Source organism: Lasiosphaeria miniovina (assembly GCF_030549165.1).
Source record: "Lasiosphaeria miniovina strain SMH2392-1A chromosome Unknown B0T26scaffold_2, whole genome shotgun sequence".
NCBI lineage: Eukaryota > Fungi > Ascomycota > Sordariomycetes > Sordariales > Lasiosphaeriaceae > Lasiosphaeria > Lasiosphaeria miniovina.
In genome coordinates this window covers 901,659-917,885 of record NW_026848221.1, presented here as the reverse complement: position 1 = coordinate 917,885, position 16,227 = coordinate 901,659, and the positions used below count along the sequence as shown (strand labels likewise).

General features: G+C 55.1%; 3 protein-coding genes across 3 annotated transcripts; 2 read left to right on the top strand and 1 right to left on the bottom strand.

Annotated features, from left to right (window-relative positions):
- Positions 1-1,600: 1,600 nt before the first annotated feature.
- Positions 1,601-3,287, bottom strand: B0T26DRAFT_737803 (acyl-CoA dehydrogenase/oxidase; the record flags this gene model as incomplete). Its single annotated transcript, XM_060443510.1, has 3 exons — positions 1,601-1,880; positions 1,962-2,127; positions 2,189-3,287. 3 exons carry the CDS (start codon positions 3,285-3,287, stop codon positions 1,601-1,603), a joined length of 1,545 nt encoding a protein of 514 aa, XP_060299831.1.
- Positions 3,288-5,684: 2,397 nt separating this feature from the next.
- B0T26DRAFT_110426 (uncharacterized protein) lies at positions 5,685-8,024 on the top strand. The gene is made up of 4 exons (XM_060433271.1): positions 5,685-6,025; positions 6,089-6,674; positions 6,728-7,026; positions 7,097-8,024. The coding sequence occupies exons 1-4, from the start codon at positions 6,002-6,004 to the stop codon at positions 7,703-7,705; spliced, it is 1,518 nt and encodes a 505-aa protein (XP_060299830.1). The 5' UTR covers positions 5,685-6,001; the 3' UTR covers positions 7,706-8,024.
- Positions 8,025-9,536: 1,512 nt separating this feature from the next.
- B0T26DRAFT_110402 (uncharacterized protein) lies at positions 9,537-16,186 on the top strand. Its single transcript, XM_060433270.1, has 3 exons — positions 9,537-9,824; positions 9,904-15,840; positions 15,897-16,186. Exons 1-3 carry the CDS (start codon positions 9,651-9,653, stop codon positions 15,912-15,914), a joined length of 6,129 nt encoding a protein of 2,042 aa, XP_060299829.1. The 5' UTR covers positions 9,537-9,650; the 3' UTR covers positions 15,915-16,186.
- The last annotated feature ends 41 nt before the right edge of the window (positions 16,187-16,227 follow it).

Sequence of the window (16,227 nt, the reverse complement as noted above, 5' to 3'; positions counted from 1 at the left end):
GATTATCGGCTAATTTTGTACTAGGCGACTGTGTCAACGGCACCAAGTGCTACAACTGCGGCCTCCCCGGACATCTGTCCAAGGAGTGCCCCACCGCTGCCCAGAACGAGAAGACCTGCTACAGGTGCCATCAGCCCGGCCACATCCAGTCTCAGTGCCCTGAGGTGGCCGCTGAGCCCATGCAGGAGTAACTGCATCTTTCTCTCACGACCTTGTTCTTTCGCCGGCCGGTCAGCCTTGCATTTGCTTCCCCTAGCATGAAGATATGGACGGACAAGGGGACTGCCAATGAGCGGCTCACTGGGAGTTGATGACACAGAGCTGCACCATACACTGCCTTTCTGGTGGATGCGTCTCGACGCTCGCGCGTAGGGCCTTCACAGGTTGTACTGTTGGTATCTCGATGGCTATCTGGATATCCCTTATTAGCATATCCTTGCCCGGCCTCCTTTCTCGCTTCTCATTTTTTTGCCGCAACAGAAGGCAATTTACCTCTAGTTGTTTGCATTTTCACATCACAAAACACAAACAACCAGCCTCCCAAAAGAGGGAAAAGATTTTTAACGCTGTCGGCGTCGGATGGCGAGGGCTGCCTTTTGGAGGCAACCGAGTCTAGGGTGGATTTTCTGCTTGGTCCACATCACATACACACGATGCCGCAATATTCGTTTTCTTTTCTAGGGGAAATCTCATGGTTTATTTATGACTAGATTATCGTTCTGGAATGGGTTCATAAGGCTCGATAGAAATGAAAATGGCCGGGTTGTTTGATGTGTCAATTGTACTCGTCTCATCTGCTGTCCCCTGAAGATTGAGATCGCCGAGATAATCATCTCTTTTTGACTGTTCTATTTGTTATATAAAACCGCCAGGTAGTTCGAAGCCGGAGTACGTTACTGCCACCTTATGCGATAATTTCACCCATGTCGCGAAGACACAGAGCATGTTGCCACCCGTAGTCAAGGCTTGGCAGAGTCAAGGGCGTTGTTGAATGTTGGTTGTTCATGAGGCTGAGAAAACAGCGGTCCTTTCCCCCCCCCCATTATATGACAAGTCATTTTTAAAGGGGGGCTTCGCCCCAAGGAGTCACCAATTGTAATTACGTACAGCGTAGGATCTGAAATACATTATGGGCAGGACTTTGAGTATTTATTTTTGTTATTCTAGTAGCATAAAATCATCGAGAAAACAATGCTAGTTAAACTAGCCAGTCCAAATAATACAACCTATTTATTCATTATGAACACGAGCGAGCATTATTCATCATTAGGGAACAATGCTGACTGGCTAGGTGACTATTCATGATAATGTACTATACTGGTTCAACTGATCGTCCGCGCCATATTGTACTACTTTGATCAAAGATCCCAAAGGTATATATCGTTCCATCCCAGTGAGTAAGTTCGCCTTCTATTATTGGTTTTTGTATTTCCCAACATCCATAAACAAAAATAGGCCCGACTATACAAAGACGGGGGAGCGCGCAATAGTATATCGAAGGTATAATATATCTCGTTTCGTGACCGTTGTTAATTCCCCCCTTTTCTTTTTTTCTCTTTTCTTTCGTTTCTTTCCTTTATTTTTCTTTAATCTTTTTTTTTCACAACACGGCCTTGGGCATGTTCTTCATGGCTTGGCGGACGCCGAGGTCGGCCAGGACCTCCTCGGCGCCTCCCAGGATGGCGTCGAACTTGTACGTGCGCTGAAAGTTCTCGATGACGCGGCCCATGCCCGTCTGCGTGAGACCGCGGCCGCCCCAGATCTGCACGGCGTCGTCGGCAATGTCGTGCGCGGCGCGCGTGCAGCTCATCTTGAGCAGCGCGATCGGCCCGCCCAGGTGCTTGGCCTGCTGCGCGTACGGCATCTGGCACATTTGGTATCTGTGGGAGGGAAGGGGAAAGTGTGAGCGTGCTGTGTGATCAAGGGGGTGGAAGTGGAATGTGGGGGAAGGGCGGCCTTACGTGATTGTCTCGAGCCAAGATTGGTGAGACTCGCACAGCGCAATCATCTTGGCCAGCTTCTGCCGGATCACGGGCTGGTCGATCAGCCGCTTGTTGAACACTAGCCTCTGGTGCGCCCACTTGAGGGACTCTTCGACTACAAGCCTCATGTACCGGATGGTGGCGCCTGGGCAGACACGTTAGTGGCTGATTGTTGACTCAACTCAAGGGGTAGGCGATAAACTCACAAGCCATGGTCCACCGCTCGTGGTTGAAGTTGGAAAGGATGACATAGATTCCCTTATTCTCCTCGCCGAGCAGGTTCTCGACCGGGACCTTGACGTTGTCAAAGGTGATGTAGGTGGTGCCGGCCGACGGGGAGTACGAAGTCTTGATGGGCTTCGTCTCGACGCCCTCACCCCGCGGTATGAGGAGAACACTGAGGCCTTTTGCCGTCTTGACGCCGGTGACGAAGTAGTCGCAGAAGACTCCGTTGGTGATCCACTTCTTGGTGCCGTTGACAATGTAGTGCTTGCCGTCGGCGGTCTTGACGGCCGTGGTCCGCAGGCCGGCCACATCGGAGCCGGCAAAGGCCTCGGTGATGGCGAGGCAGATCTTCTTCTTGCCGCTGAACACCTCGTCCGAGACGCGCTTCTTCATCTCTGGGTTCTTGCAGAAATTGAGGATGCACGTCAACCCGATGACCATGCCGGCCATGTTGCCGTCCTGGAAGCCGCGGCAGGCGACGCGCACCTGCTCTTGCGACATGATCATGTCGTGGAAATAGTCGAAATCCTTGCCATCGACGGCGCCTCCGAGCAGATTGACCCCATGGAGGTGCTTGCCGGGGCCCATGCGCATGTGCAGCACGCCGGCGGCCGACATCTTGTTGATCAGCTCCTGGCTAACGTACTCGCCGGTACGCTCCTTCTCGAGGGCCTCGGGGGCGATCTCGTTCTCGGTGAAGACGCGCATAGCCTTCTGCAGCCGGCGGTGGCTGTCATTGAAGTATGGGGACTTGAACTGGGGGGTAAGCCAGAGCGGCTCCGCATAGGGGACGGTTGAGAGGTCGCCGGGCTGGGGCGCAATGATGGACTGCTTCTCGCCCTGGATGGTGCCGACGGCCAGGTCGGCGTACTTGACGAGCACCTCGTGGCGATGCAGGTTGTAGAAGGCTACTGTGGCATCCTGGCCGGCGACCTGGCGGAGGACGGCCTCGCCGCCGGGGTGAGCGTCGAGGAAGTCCGAGACATCGTAGACGACGGCGTCGATGATGAATTGCACCGTGTCCTCGGTGTTGTTCTTGGCGACCTCGACGCGGGTGAAGGTCTTGGTGGGGACTTCCATCTTGGAGATGAGGCTGTCGAGGTGGAAAGAACGGAAACGACGAAGTTCGGGCGAGTACGGAATACAATAATATAATAGCACAATGGAAACACAGAGATGCAATCACCGGCTTGACAACAACGACTCGGAACAGCAGGAGCGACGAGCCGTTACTATGTATATAGGTATTTGAAGTCCATTCTAGCTGCAGCACACTGTCGTCACCTGGACACAAGTCCAGAGCAAGACCAGGGGCGCTTCACCCTCTCGTCGGACCGCGCAACTCGCTTTTGGTTAGTGAATCGTCAGCGTGATCTGAATCGACCTCGGCTTGGGCTGCCCCAGGAATGTGGGGAACGCTGGGATCGGTATTGCCTTGCCCGCCATTGGCTGCAGCGCCTGGGGCCCTGGTCGTGGCCCCTGTGCCTCCCAAGCCGCACACTAACCGGTTCTCCTTACTGCATTTGAGCATGTGATACAGGCCCAGGCCCGGCGCGGCCTCTGGGCTGGCCCGTCTCGAGGAGGTGGGGTTCATGACTCGGCTGAACCTGGCTGTCGGTCGACTCTCTCACCATCAGTCTCTCAGCTACGCTAGCTCCTACGGCATCGAAATCCATACGCGCTGCTGTTGGGACGGGAAACATGGGATATATTTCCTTGTCTCTACGGGCCGGCGGCCACACCTCGTCTTCTGAAACTCGCCTTCGTCTTCAGACCTTCTCGAGACTACCTTGGTAAGGTAGGTTTATTTAGGGATATCTGGGCACCTTTACCCAACGCCGAATCGGTGACGCAAACAACATCCATACTTCTTAGGGAACGTGGGACGAGAATACACAACGAGTGTATGTCTACGTTAGTGAGCTTACTGTCCGTCTATATGCAAACTGCCCGACATATCTTATGCACTTGCATCCCGCCCCGGGGGAAACTCCGGGCATCGAATTATGAGGGACGCACTAGGTCTTCAATACTGTTCTGTTCGCCAAGGTTTGAAGGCACAGTGGCTGCCAGCTGCCTACCAAGGGCAGATAAGGCGAGAAGTGTGTTGGTTCAAAGGGCTGTTTCGACTTTCTAGGGCCCCAGCGAGGACACGGTTGTGCTCTTTCCACCTTAGAGCACAGAGCTCGAGGAATATGCACGCCCGTGTCTTATTCTCGCCTATCCAAATCACCATCTCATCCTCTCTACTCCACTCCACTCCCACTACTAGCACAGCGACCTCACACTTCTGGATTCCCCCCCTCGGGCTTTAAGCTTACACTAAAGTTCTTATGCGCGCACAACGGACTGGCCTGCGACAAACCACCAATCTCTTAGGATTACCTCAGAACTGACGTGGACTGGGCTATTGTAAGCCGGCTGTTTCCTTTTTCGGTTGGGTCGCGCCAACCACAAGTCTATGTACGAATATGTACATACATCATAGATTGCGCACCCGCTTCGCGATACGGCAACAATCGAAACAGCCATCCACGGGCATGGCCCGGAGCGACACTGCCATTGGTCGCTTCATATGGTCCTTTTATGCTTCTACGGTATCACCCGCAATACAGATACTTCCCTAGCTATCCGGCCTTGACACCCGGCCCCTTACCCAAGATGCCTACCTAAGATGCCTACCTACCTTGCCAAGTGGTTTGTGCTGCAAGCTTGTCTTTGGCTTGTGTGTTCCTCCGAATTTGCCGTAGTTTGTTTGTCCGGTGGAAGAGTTTCTATGGGCTGCTGCACTGCATCGTCGTCGCAAGCCTGCCCCTCGTCACGTCTGTTTCCGCCAACATCGTGGATCCAAGAGCGTCAGTAGCACTGTCGCGGTCTCTTTCTTTCACCACCTTACCTTACCTGAATTCTTGCCTGCCTACGTACTACCTTTGCCTGCGGAGTCTTCGGGCAGTCATATTTCCGGCGGGGCAATGTGATGCCTGCCCACTCGCCCTCGCTGAGCCTTTCCTCGCGGCCATGCCCATCCGATTTCCGTTTCATCATGGGCAGAGCTACTCTGTGTGTGGTCTGAGTTGCGGCGCGCAGGGCATGGCAACAGGCCTGGACGTAGGGCGGAAATCGGGCCCGCTGTGTATCGGCTCGACGACCTAAGAGCATCACCCCCGCCCTCCTCGTCCATGTTCATTCCCCTTGTTTTTCTTTTATATAAGCCGTTTCTGTCACTTTCTTGACGCCGGCCGTTTTAAGTTTGCCTTACCTCACGTTGTGGTTTTCAATCTCTACGAGATTTGCCCCTTTCTAGCAGTCACTGCGCCGTTGAAGCAAACGACACTTCCCGTCCACACGCTTCGCTTGAACACGGTGCCTACTCAACCGGCTATTATTTCTGCACTCTATATTTTCGGCGGCTAGCTTCGCTTCGTCAAAGCATCCCGTTCTCTCTCTGCCGGGTTCCGGCCAGTAATGAGCTTTTGCCAGGCCAGGCCAGGCCAGTTTTACCAGAGTCAGCCAAAATGGACGCTTATTCAATGTCTGTGAACAGACCCTCGCGTGAAACCACGTCCCAGATATACCAGGACCTGAAGACGTCGCGCCAATACGGTGCCACTGACCCGGTCCCTGGCACCGCGCCGAAGAGACTAAGCATTATGGATAGGATCCTAAAGGTACTAGGACCCCCGAACCTTCCCTACTTACCAGTCTACTCCCCGTCCCGAGCCTGAATTAAGTGGGGAATCCTCAAGCAGTTGTGAAAAGGATGAGAGGGGGGCATCCGATTGTGTCAATTATATATGCTTGAGAACCGTCGTGGTCATGTAATACCTGCGTCCCTGCGTGCTACATGAGTTGCAAGCGTTGCTTACATTACCTCTACACAGCTTGAGACTGTCGAGCCGAGCAGGAAACCGCATATTGGTGTAATAGGGGCTGGCCTCGCCGGCCTCCGCTGTGCCGACGTACTGCTTCGCCATGGCTTTCGCGTAACCATTCTCGAGGCTAGGGACCGCTTGGGAGGCCGAATGTACCAGGAAAGACTGCCCAACGGCCACTTAGTAGATGTAGGTCCGAACTGGGTACACGGAACCACCGGAAACCCCATGATGGATCTGGCCCGAGAGACGGATACGCCAGTCGGCACCTGGGACACGGGGTCGACCGTGTACGACGAAGATGGCGAGCTCATTAGCTCCGAGGACTCCGAGTTCTACTCCACCACCATGTGGAATATCATCGAAGATGCCTTTGACTACTCGAACCAGCACGGGGCCGAGACAGATCCCAGCAAGGCGCTGTTGGACTTTTTCCGCGAGCAGATACCGCATAAGATACCAGACACCGAGGAGGACTATGAGAAGAAGAGGAGTATCATGCTCCAGATGGCCACGCTTTGGGGTAACTTTGTTGGCAGTCCCGTCGACAAGCAGAGTCTGAAGTTCTTCTGGCTCGAGGAGTGTCTCGACGGCGGTATGTTTTTGAATCCGTATCTGAACCGAGACGGAGTGACTAATAACGACTAGAGAACCTCTTTTGTGCGGGGACCTATGAGAAGATTCTGCAGAAGATTGCACAGCCGGCAGTGGACGGTGCTGACATTAGGTATCAGACTCGGATTTCCGAAATATATGGCAAGTCCACCACAGCCAACAACGACTTGGTCAACGTCAAAACCACCGACGGCCATAGTTTTGAATTCAACGAAGTCGTCGTTGCCGCGCCGCTGGGGTGGCTGAAGCAGAACCCCCAAGCGTTCATCCCCCCTTTACCGCCACGCATGACCGAGGCGATCCAGAGCCTCGGGTACGGGTGCCTCGAGAAGGTCAGCTAGTCTGCCAGAGAACCACAATCGGTTTTAGCAAAGGATGACGCTGACATTAGCTTCATCGCAGGTCTACATCTCCTTCCAAAAGGCGTTCTGGCTTACCCCGGACGCGAGCGGGCGGACGGTCAAGGGCTTCGCGCAGTGGCTGTCGCCCAAGTACGCGCCCGACTCCAACCCGGCGCGGTGGACCAACGAGATCGTCGAGCTGGCGTCGCTCGCGCCGTCGGCGGCGCACCCGACCTTGCTGTTCTACATCTACGGCGATGAGTCGCACCACGTCACGGCGACGGCGCGCGCGCTGCCGGCGGGCAAGGAGCGCGACGAGTACATCTTTGCCTTCTTCAAGCCGTACTACTCGCGGCTGCCGTCGTATGACGAGGCCAGCGCCGACTGCCGGCCCACGTGCTGCCTCGCCACCGACTGGCTGCACGACGACCTCGCCGGCAACGGCAGCTACACAAACTTCCAGGTCGGCCTGCGCGAGGGCGACAAGGACGTCCGCGCCCTGCGCGCCGCCGTGCCCGCCGAGGGCGTCTGGCTCGCCGGCGAGCACACGGCCCCCTTCGTCGCCCTCGGCACTGTCACGGGTGCCTACTGGAGCGGCGAGGATGTTGGTAAGCGGCTCGGGCAGGCGTACGGCCGGGCCGGGTTCGACAGGAGTCTCGAGATGGCTTGAGTTGGCTTTCTCTCTTGCAGTTTGTCGGATTTTTTTGGATTTTTTTTGGGGGGGGGACGGTGGTGAGTTTACATTTATATTGAACCTTTTTGGGGGGCGGGGCGGGAAGGGTTGAATGTTTGGAGTTTTTTCTTTCTTTTCTTTTGGATTTCTTTTTGTCACTGTACGGATACCTTTACTCTTTCGTGTGATTGCATGCCACTTAACTGGTGGCTGCGGGCTACAGTTGACATTTGCATAACCGGCTTTGTTTAACCTTGACGGAGATTTCCAAGGTACGGAATAAGTGCTCATCAAATCTTAGTGTAAGTACTGTACCGATCAAGCTTGATCGTTAGCAAATGCTTCCGTGGCCAATTGTGCTCCCTAGGTTGATAGTTCTAGGTTGTTTATTGAGTTATTTCCCTTTACCTAGGTAAGGAGGCAGGCAGTGAGAATCCATCTAGACAGCCAACTAGGAATTTGCTATTTGCGGGTTTCTTCAAACCTCTAGTGGGTATTTAACTCGGCACTTTGGCCGCCCCGCTTCGAGGCCACCTACCAGCCGGTAGGTTCGCGCGGCACCCCAGAATTTTGCTGGTGAGCCGAACAATCAAACAATGGAACTTTGTGTGTTTATTCATACAATGTGTTATCGATGCACTTTGTGAACGAACGGGTGAACGGCGCGGCGCGCATATCAGTCTCTGTTGGTCGTCTTACGCCTCCCCAAGAAAGACATGTAATCCATATGCTACTGTACCTTTGTTGCTTCATGCCTGTCGATTTCTCTTGTCGTTGCCTCTCTCTCCCCCCACTCTGTGGACCCCAGGCGAGGTGGGAGGCAAACTGTCAGAACCAGTGGACCTCAGCAGCTGGGCTGGGCGCTGTGGGGCGGGGATCTTATGCCTTGTGATAGCCGCTGACGGAAAATCGTCATTGGTGTCGCATCGGATTTATGGCGGGGCAGGGCGGGGCGTTGGGCCGGTACGGTCAGTAGTATGTACAACCTACGCTATATTACGGATTCACGGCGGCGAGCACGCCTTGACTATACCTAGACGGGCAAGCCTCGCTCACTCGTATGTATGCACTGCTGAGTGCCAGTGATACGAGTGATGCTATCTACGGCCTTGCGCAAGCCCGATAAAGGCCGATCAACTGATTGGGTTGGAACTTGGAGCTGCTTCCAATGACACCTCAAGCCTAACCTAGCTTTCATGTCACGGGTCAGTAGGTGGCCCAGCCCAAGCCCAGCCCGGGCCCGGCAACAGCCCACAGACACTCCGGCCACTGTGCGTGTGTGCGTGTTGCCCCTAACCTCTGGGAGGAGGCTTGCATCCTGCATCCGTGGTCCCGTCTTTCGTCAAGGCTGCATCCAGCCTTTTTGTTTTTCTCTGGAGCCTGGGCGCTCTCTTTCGTCCCTTTTCACTCTTGGGACTCATCTCCCTTTTGATCCGAATCCTTGTCTGAGTCGACTCGGTCCAGGGACTGACTGAAGGCCCAAGGGAGCAGCTAAGCTATAGCTACGCTACAGCTACAGGGTACCTGCCGTCGTCACTGATGATGTCCTCCCAAACATGACCTTCCCCGCAATCCCACCTCGGCCGCCCTGCTTCGCTGTTGCTTGTTGGGTGACGAAGACGGAGGCACCGAGAACGCCGACGACGACCAAGAATAATACAACGACGACTAGAGCGCCGCCCACCAGTTTGGGGCCGAACCGTCTCCCCACCATTTTAGCACACTCTGACTGATCTTGCTCCGGAGGGAGCTAGGTTGGGTTGGTCGCAGCCACCCCGCTTCCCCAAACGGACACCCTCACGTCCCTTCTACCCGTACAGTACCCGTACCCTGCGCTGTACATAATCAGTAGTAGGCTTCCTCGAGTTCCTGGAACGCCTGCCCCCCCCGAAGCAGCGGCAACAACGAGAAATCGACAGAATAAATCACAATAACCGCCATCATGGCCTTCTTCCTGAAATCGTTCCGCAGCTCGCTGATGCCCAAGCAGCTGCTGCGCTTTGCGCTGTCGCGGCTTGAAGTGCTCGACTCGCAGACGCTCGACTTGGACAACCTCGACTTTGCGCTGGGGAGGAATACCGTGCTCGAGTTTCGAGATGTCGGCCTCGTTCTGCAGGTACATCCATCCAGTCTCATTTCCGTCCTGTTATTCCCTCCCGAGTCTCGCCCGAGCTGACATCAACTCTCACATATAGAAACTCGAACAGCTCCTGGAGCTCCCCCCGACCTTCTCAATACAACGAGCCAAGATACTCGTGCTCCGCGTTACCATCCCTATGGACTTCTACACAAGCCCGATAACAGCCGAGATCGACGGCGTCGACGTCAGGTTAAAAGTGGCGTCCAAGGAACAAGCGACGAAGCGGAGGAAGAGCCAAGATAGCCACGAAGTCGTCCCCACCGCCGTCGACCTCGCCCAGTCCTTCTTAGAAACCCAGCCGTCGTCCGAGAAGAAGGAGCTCGAAGAAGCCCTGGTAGCCGAGTCGCAGGACCTCGGAGCCTCGATAACCTCGAACGCGTCAGAGGCCGACGACGACAGCTCCTCGTTTGGCACCGGCCAGGCCTTGTCTCTGCCTACCTTCCTCGCCGATTTCCTTCAGGGCATCGTGAACAGGATGCAGATTCGTATCCAGGGTGTCACATTCCAGGTCGATATGGAAGTCCCTGTTGACCCCAGCACTCCGACTGCTGAGCTGGTCACCTTCCAGCTGTCGCTGGACAGCGTCAAGGTTGAGGGTGTTACGACGACGACAGGTGAAGCGGACGGAATTCCGGCTCTTGTTCCCAAGGAGGGCAAGCGGCACATCTTGCTAGACAACATCCGCGCCTTTTTGATATTAGAGGCGAACGTCTTCTCGACGCTGACGCGGTCTCCGTCAATGCCATCTTCGGCTGCCTCGCGGTCGCCAGTCACAACCCCCGCACAATTATTCTCCCACCCAAGCGCTGGACTGGAGATGAGCATGGGTTCAGATGCTTTGGCGAGGTCAGAAGAGCTTGCGCAGAGCCACTACACTTTGCAAGACAGCGAGGACGCTTTCGACATCCCATACGACTTTGACCCTAACGATATTGAAGACGACGTTGGAGAGCCGGCTTCGTCCTTGTCCACCCCGAGAGCCTCCATATATCAAGACTTCTCCCCGCGATCACCCCTCGAGGAGCGCGCGCAGTCGGAAATTGTAGAACCTGAACCAGCTCCATGGGCGACCTTCGATCGGGAGGCCCAGTCTGAACCCTATCTCCGAGAGTCAGAAGACTCATTAGCGCTGCATACCACATCACCAGGCGTCTCTGTTTACTCTGGATCAGGCAGCTCTGGCTCTGGTGCTTCTAGAGCAGAAGACTTGACGCAGTCACATCTCTACAGCCACGAAGACGCCGAGAGCATGTACATGAGTGCATTTTCCCAAGCCCAGTCGGTCAAGCTGCGTAATTCCATGCCAGGGTCATGGGATGAGGAGGAATCATCACTAGAAGAATATTCCTCACCCCGGGACGTGGTTGCGTCTCCTCCCCGAAGCCCTCAGTTCCAGTCGTCACCGGAGCCGGAAATACGAGATACACCGGCTCAAGAGGACGATGCTGTTGCTGAATCGACGCTGTTGCAGCTACTAGTTGAGCGGCCCCTGACCCCTATTGACACGGCAGTTTCTAGCGAGGTGAAGCCATCATCTGCAGAAAATTCCCCCGTTGTAGACCCGGAGCCGCAGCAGGATGATATTCCCACGCCTCGCGGACCAACCCGTTTAGTCAAGGAGATTGTATCCTTGAGCTCCATTTCGGTCTATATCCCATCAGCACCCAAGCGCATCCAAATCTACAGCCCTGACCTCGGCAAGTCTGTTTCGCCGAATCTCCCAGGGACATTCTCCGTCCACTCTGCCGCACCTACGAGCCCAGGGCTTGCTCCTATCCCGGTGATCTCAGAAGAAAGACCCCACGACAACTCTGTCGAGATTATCCTGCGTCCTGTGGAAATTCGGTTTGATGCCTCAATTGGTTTTTTACTGGCCATGGTTGTTTCGCGGCTGCTCGAGGCTACCCAAAGCCCGCCAAGCGAGAGCCGCGATTCAGGGGCAACCAAGCCGAGCCCGAAGACGCCAGATATCAAGCTCATTATCGAGGAACTGTCTTTAAATTTCTTCGAGAAGATCGCGGGTGTGGCAGATACGCCCCAAAGGCTGTTCGAAAAACGCACTGTCGGGTTCGACTCGGACATCCTGCTCAAGGCTAGCATAACTGATCTCAGAGGGTCCGTTTCTAAATCGGGTCCGCAGACCGAAGCGAGCATCAGCATCGAGAAGTTCCGGTTTGGCTATGCAAACGATGATATCATTTCGTTCGACCGTCAAGTCCAGATGTATGAGTCGGTGGCAAACACGTTCCCAACGGCTGGGCAGGACATATCTGTCAATGTCACCAGCTCGTCTGATTTCTCGAGAGCTGAGATCAACACGCTGCCACTCCATGTTAAGCTGGACCTACAGAGACTGGATGAAACATTCAGCTGGTTCGGCGGGCTGAGTAGCTTCCTTAACATGGGCTCCTCAATTACGTCAAACGCGCCAAAGGGGAACAAGAATCCAACGAAGGCGGCCCAGAAACCGCGCGGCGTTCGATTCGAAACCCCCATCAACCCGGATGACCGCACAGCGAGCAAGGAGAACAAGACCGACTTGCGCATCAACGGCCTCCGTGTGGATGTTGTCGGCAAAGAATGTAGCGTCGTATTGAATACGAGCGCCCTCAAACTGGTCAGCAGAGAGGAGGGAATCGGCATCCATTTCAGCAGGGTGCGGTTGGCCGGCCCGTATCTGAGAAATTCCCGAGCCGAAGTCCCGGTTGTTGTAGAGATTGCAGATACGAGGCTCGAATACATCATGCTTCCTCGAACGAAGGACTTGGAGAGACTCCTGGAGCTTATTACGCCCTCGAAGGTGAAGTTCGACGAGAACGAGGACGAGATTATGGTGGACACGCTTCTCAGACAACGGAGAAAGGGCCCCGTTCTTTCTCTGACTGTCAGCAGGGTTAGAGTTGATGCGGGTAGGTTACAACAACTGGCCTGCCTCCCAGGCCTTGTCGAAGACCTCGCCAAGCTCGGAACGGTTGCCAAATACCTGCCCGAAGACGACCGGCCAGGTCTTTTGACGCTCGGTCAAGTCAAGCATATTGAATGCGAAATTGAGATTGGGGGTCGATTTGGCGCTATCCAGGCATCCCTCAGAGACGTCGACCTGGCGAATATCTCGGTGCCCTCGCTGGTAGCTGTCGCCGTCGGCTCAATCTCTGTCAACCGGAACCAGATAGAAGAGCTTGTGGGCACCTCGAGTACGGCAGCATCCGGCATCACGCAGAAGCCGCCGGTTCTAATGATGAGGATGATTGACGACATCGAGCCGGTTCTCAAGGTCAAGCTCATGGGACTGAGCGTCGAGTACCGTGTCCCCACCATTATGGATGTGTTGGGACTGTCAGAAGATGCCACGCCCCAGGACTTTGAAGCCGGGCTCGCCGCCTCGGTCGCGAACCTGGGAGATCAGGCACATTCGGTGATTAAAGGAGCACCTTCAAGCTCAGCAAACCCTGTAGAACAGGTAAAAGCCGCGAAACCCATTAAGGTTGATGTTGCTTTTCGCGACTGTATTGTCGGCCTTAACCCACATCACCTCCCTTCCAAATTGGCTCTCGTGCTTACGGATGCGCGTGTCGAGGCGACTCCCGGGAAGAACAACACGGTTCACGCGGTTGCTTCCTTGAAGAAGGCCTCGGTTCTCTTGATTGACGATATCTCGATCTTGGACTCGGACGAGCCGCCCTTTGCCTCAACACGGCAGTCGGTCGTCACGCCATCCCCCCAAGTCAGGGAGCTGTGCGGTATGGGATATGTCAATATTTGCCAGATCTCCTCTGCCAAAGCGACGGTGAAGATTGTCAAAGATTCCGAGGACGAATCCCATGTAGAGATTGAAGTCAGGGATGATCTCTTGGTTCTCGAGACTTGCGCCGACTCGACTCAGACGCTCATCGCTCTGGGCAATGGCCTTAAGCCGCCAACCCCGCCAAGCAAAGAAGTCAAATACAGGACGTCGGTCGTTCCCGTTGAAGATCTCTTGGCATCCATCACCGCAGATGCATTCGGCAAGGCTGAGGGCGACTACGATTTTGACAATGATTTTGCCATGGCCCAGGAGCTTGGTGACTTTGGAAGCGAATACGACGAATATGAAGACCACGACAGCCCACTTCAACTAGACTCTCAGTACTACGACGAAGGCGCCGTCCAGGAGGAGTTGTTCAATGCCACGTCTTCTTCCATGTTGGGGGAGCGCACGACTGTAGAGGAAACCAGCGATGGCATCCTGCTCAGCACTGCGAGCTTCGGAGCTGACAGCGGCAGCGATGACCTTCGCGTCGACGACAACTTCTTCGGCTCGGCATCTGTAGTCCGGGGCACAGCTCACCGCTGGAACTCGAAGAAGAACACATATGACCAATCTAACGATGTCAAGGTCCAGCAGAGCCCCTTAAAGCTTTGCGTCCGCGACGTGCACGTCATCTGGCACTTGTTTGACGGCTACGACTGGGCACGCACTCGAGAGGTCATTACCAAGGCCGTCCAGGATGTTGAAGCAAAGGCGTACGAGCGGCGCGCTCGGACCGACCGCCGGGGTGTCTACGAGAAAGAGGTTGAGGATGGGGATACCGTTATTGGCGATTTCCTGTTCAATTCTATCTACATCGGTATCTCAGCCAACCGCGACCCTAAGGAGCTGGCGCAGGCCATCAACCAGGACCTGCAAGACAACGCCACGGACACGGAGTCAATTGCCACCACGGCCGTCACCGCCACCACGGCCCGGCCCGGCGGGCAGCATCGATCAAAGTCCAAGAACCTGAAGCTGAACAGGAGCAAGCGCCACAAGATCACGTTCGAGCTCAAGGGCGTGAACGTGGACCTGGTCACCTTCCCGCCCGACTCAAGCGAGACTCTGAATTCCATCGACATCCGCATCAATGACATCGACGTTTTTGACCACGTCCCAACATCGACGTGGAAGAAGTTTGCCATGTATGACCACGACGCTGGCGAGCGGGAGCTGGGCGCGAGCATGGTCCACCTTGAGCTTCTCACCACCCGGCCCGTGCCGTCCATGCCGGCCTCTGAAATAGTGCTCAAGGTTACAGTTTTGCCGCTGAGACTGCATGTCGATCAAGATGCGCTTGATTTCATCACTAGGTTTTTTGAGTTTAAGGACGACTCGGCTCCGGTCCACGCCTCCCCAACCGACATCCCCTTTATACAACGCGCCGAGATCAACGACATCCCCATCAAACTTGATTTCAAGCCGAAGCGAGTCGACTACGCTGGCTTGCGTTCGGGCCACACAACCGAGTTCATGAACTTCTTGATCCTCGAGGATGCTCGCATGACCCTGCGCCACGTCATTCTATATGGTGTGTCAGGGTTCGACCGCCTGGGTATCCAGCTGAACGACCTCTGGACGGACAACGTCAAGAGAACGCAGCTGCCTGGAATTCTGGCTGGGCTGGCCCCGGTACGCTCGGTTGTGAATGCTAGTAGTGGATTTAGAGAATTGATCGAGATTCCTATCCGGGAGTACCGCAAAGATGGCCGCATCGTGCGCAGCATCGGAAAGGGAGCAGCGGCATTTGCCAAGACCACAGGCACCGAGGTCGTCAAGCTCGGTGCCAAGCTCGCGATCGGGACCCAGTATGCTCTGCAAGGAGCCGAGGGACTCCTCACTTCGAATCCCCACGGAGAGGGAACGTCAGCTGCTGTGGCGGTAGGGGAATGGGAGGACGAGATTCCAGAGGAGAAGAAGCAGATTAGCCTCTATGCGGATCAGCCCTTGGGTATCATCCAGGGCATGAGGGGTGCGTATGCCAGCTTGGCCAGAGATCTCTCGATGGCGAGGGATGCCATCATTGCGGTGCCCGCGGAGGTAATGGACAGCCAGAGCGCTCAAGGGGCGGCGAAGGCGGTGCTTAGGCGGGCCCCGACCATCATATTCCGCCCCGCCATCGGAGCTACCAAGGCCATCGGACAGACTCTTCTCGGGGCGACGAACTCGCTCGATCCCGCGAACAGGAGGCGAATGGATGCCGTGAGTTGCAACCATCTTGGACCAGTGCGAGACTACAATGCTAACAATGTGTGCAGAAATACAAGAAGCACTAAATCTCTTGTGCTATCTACCGCGGCTGGTCATGACCGCGCTATCTGAGAACGGGCAGGTGTCTTGTGGAACGTGTGTATTCTCACCGTCGTTCTACCGATATCCCCGACATGTTTTTTCTTCTGTCACTTTCCATTGTACTGTACGAACCTTGCATGTTTTCTTTTGTCATTCTTGTCTTACACGAGGCCGCATGAGCTCTATGAAAGACGGCGCACTATGACGATCTCACACACCAGAATAATCTGCATCTAGACTGGCGCTGGACGGAGCATGAAACATATTTGTCCAAATGAGACACGTTCGAGAACTGGG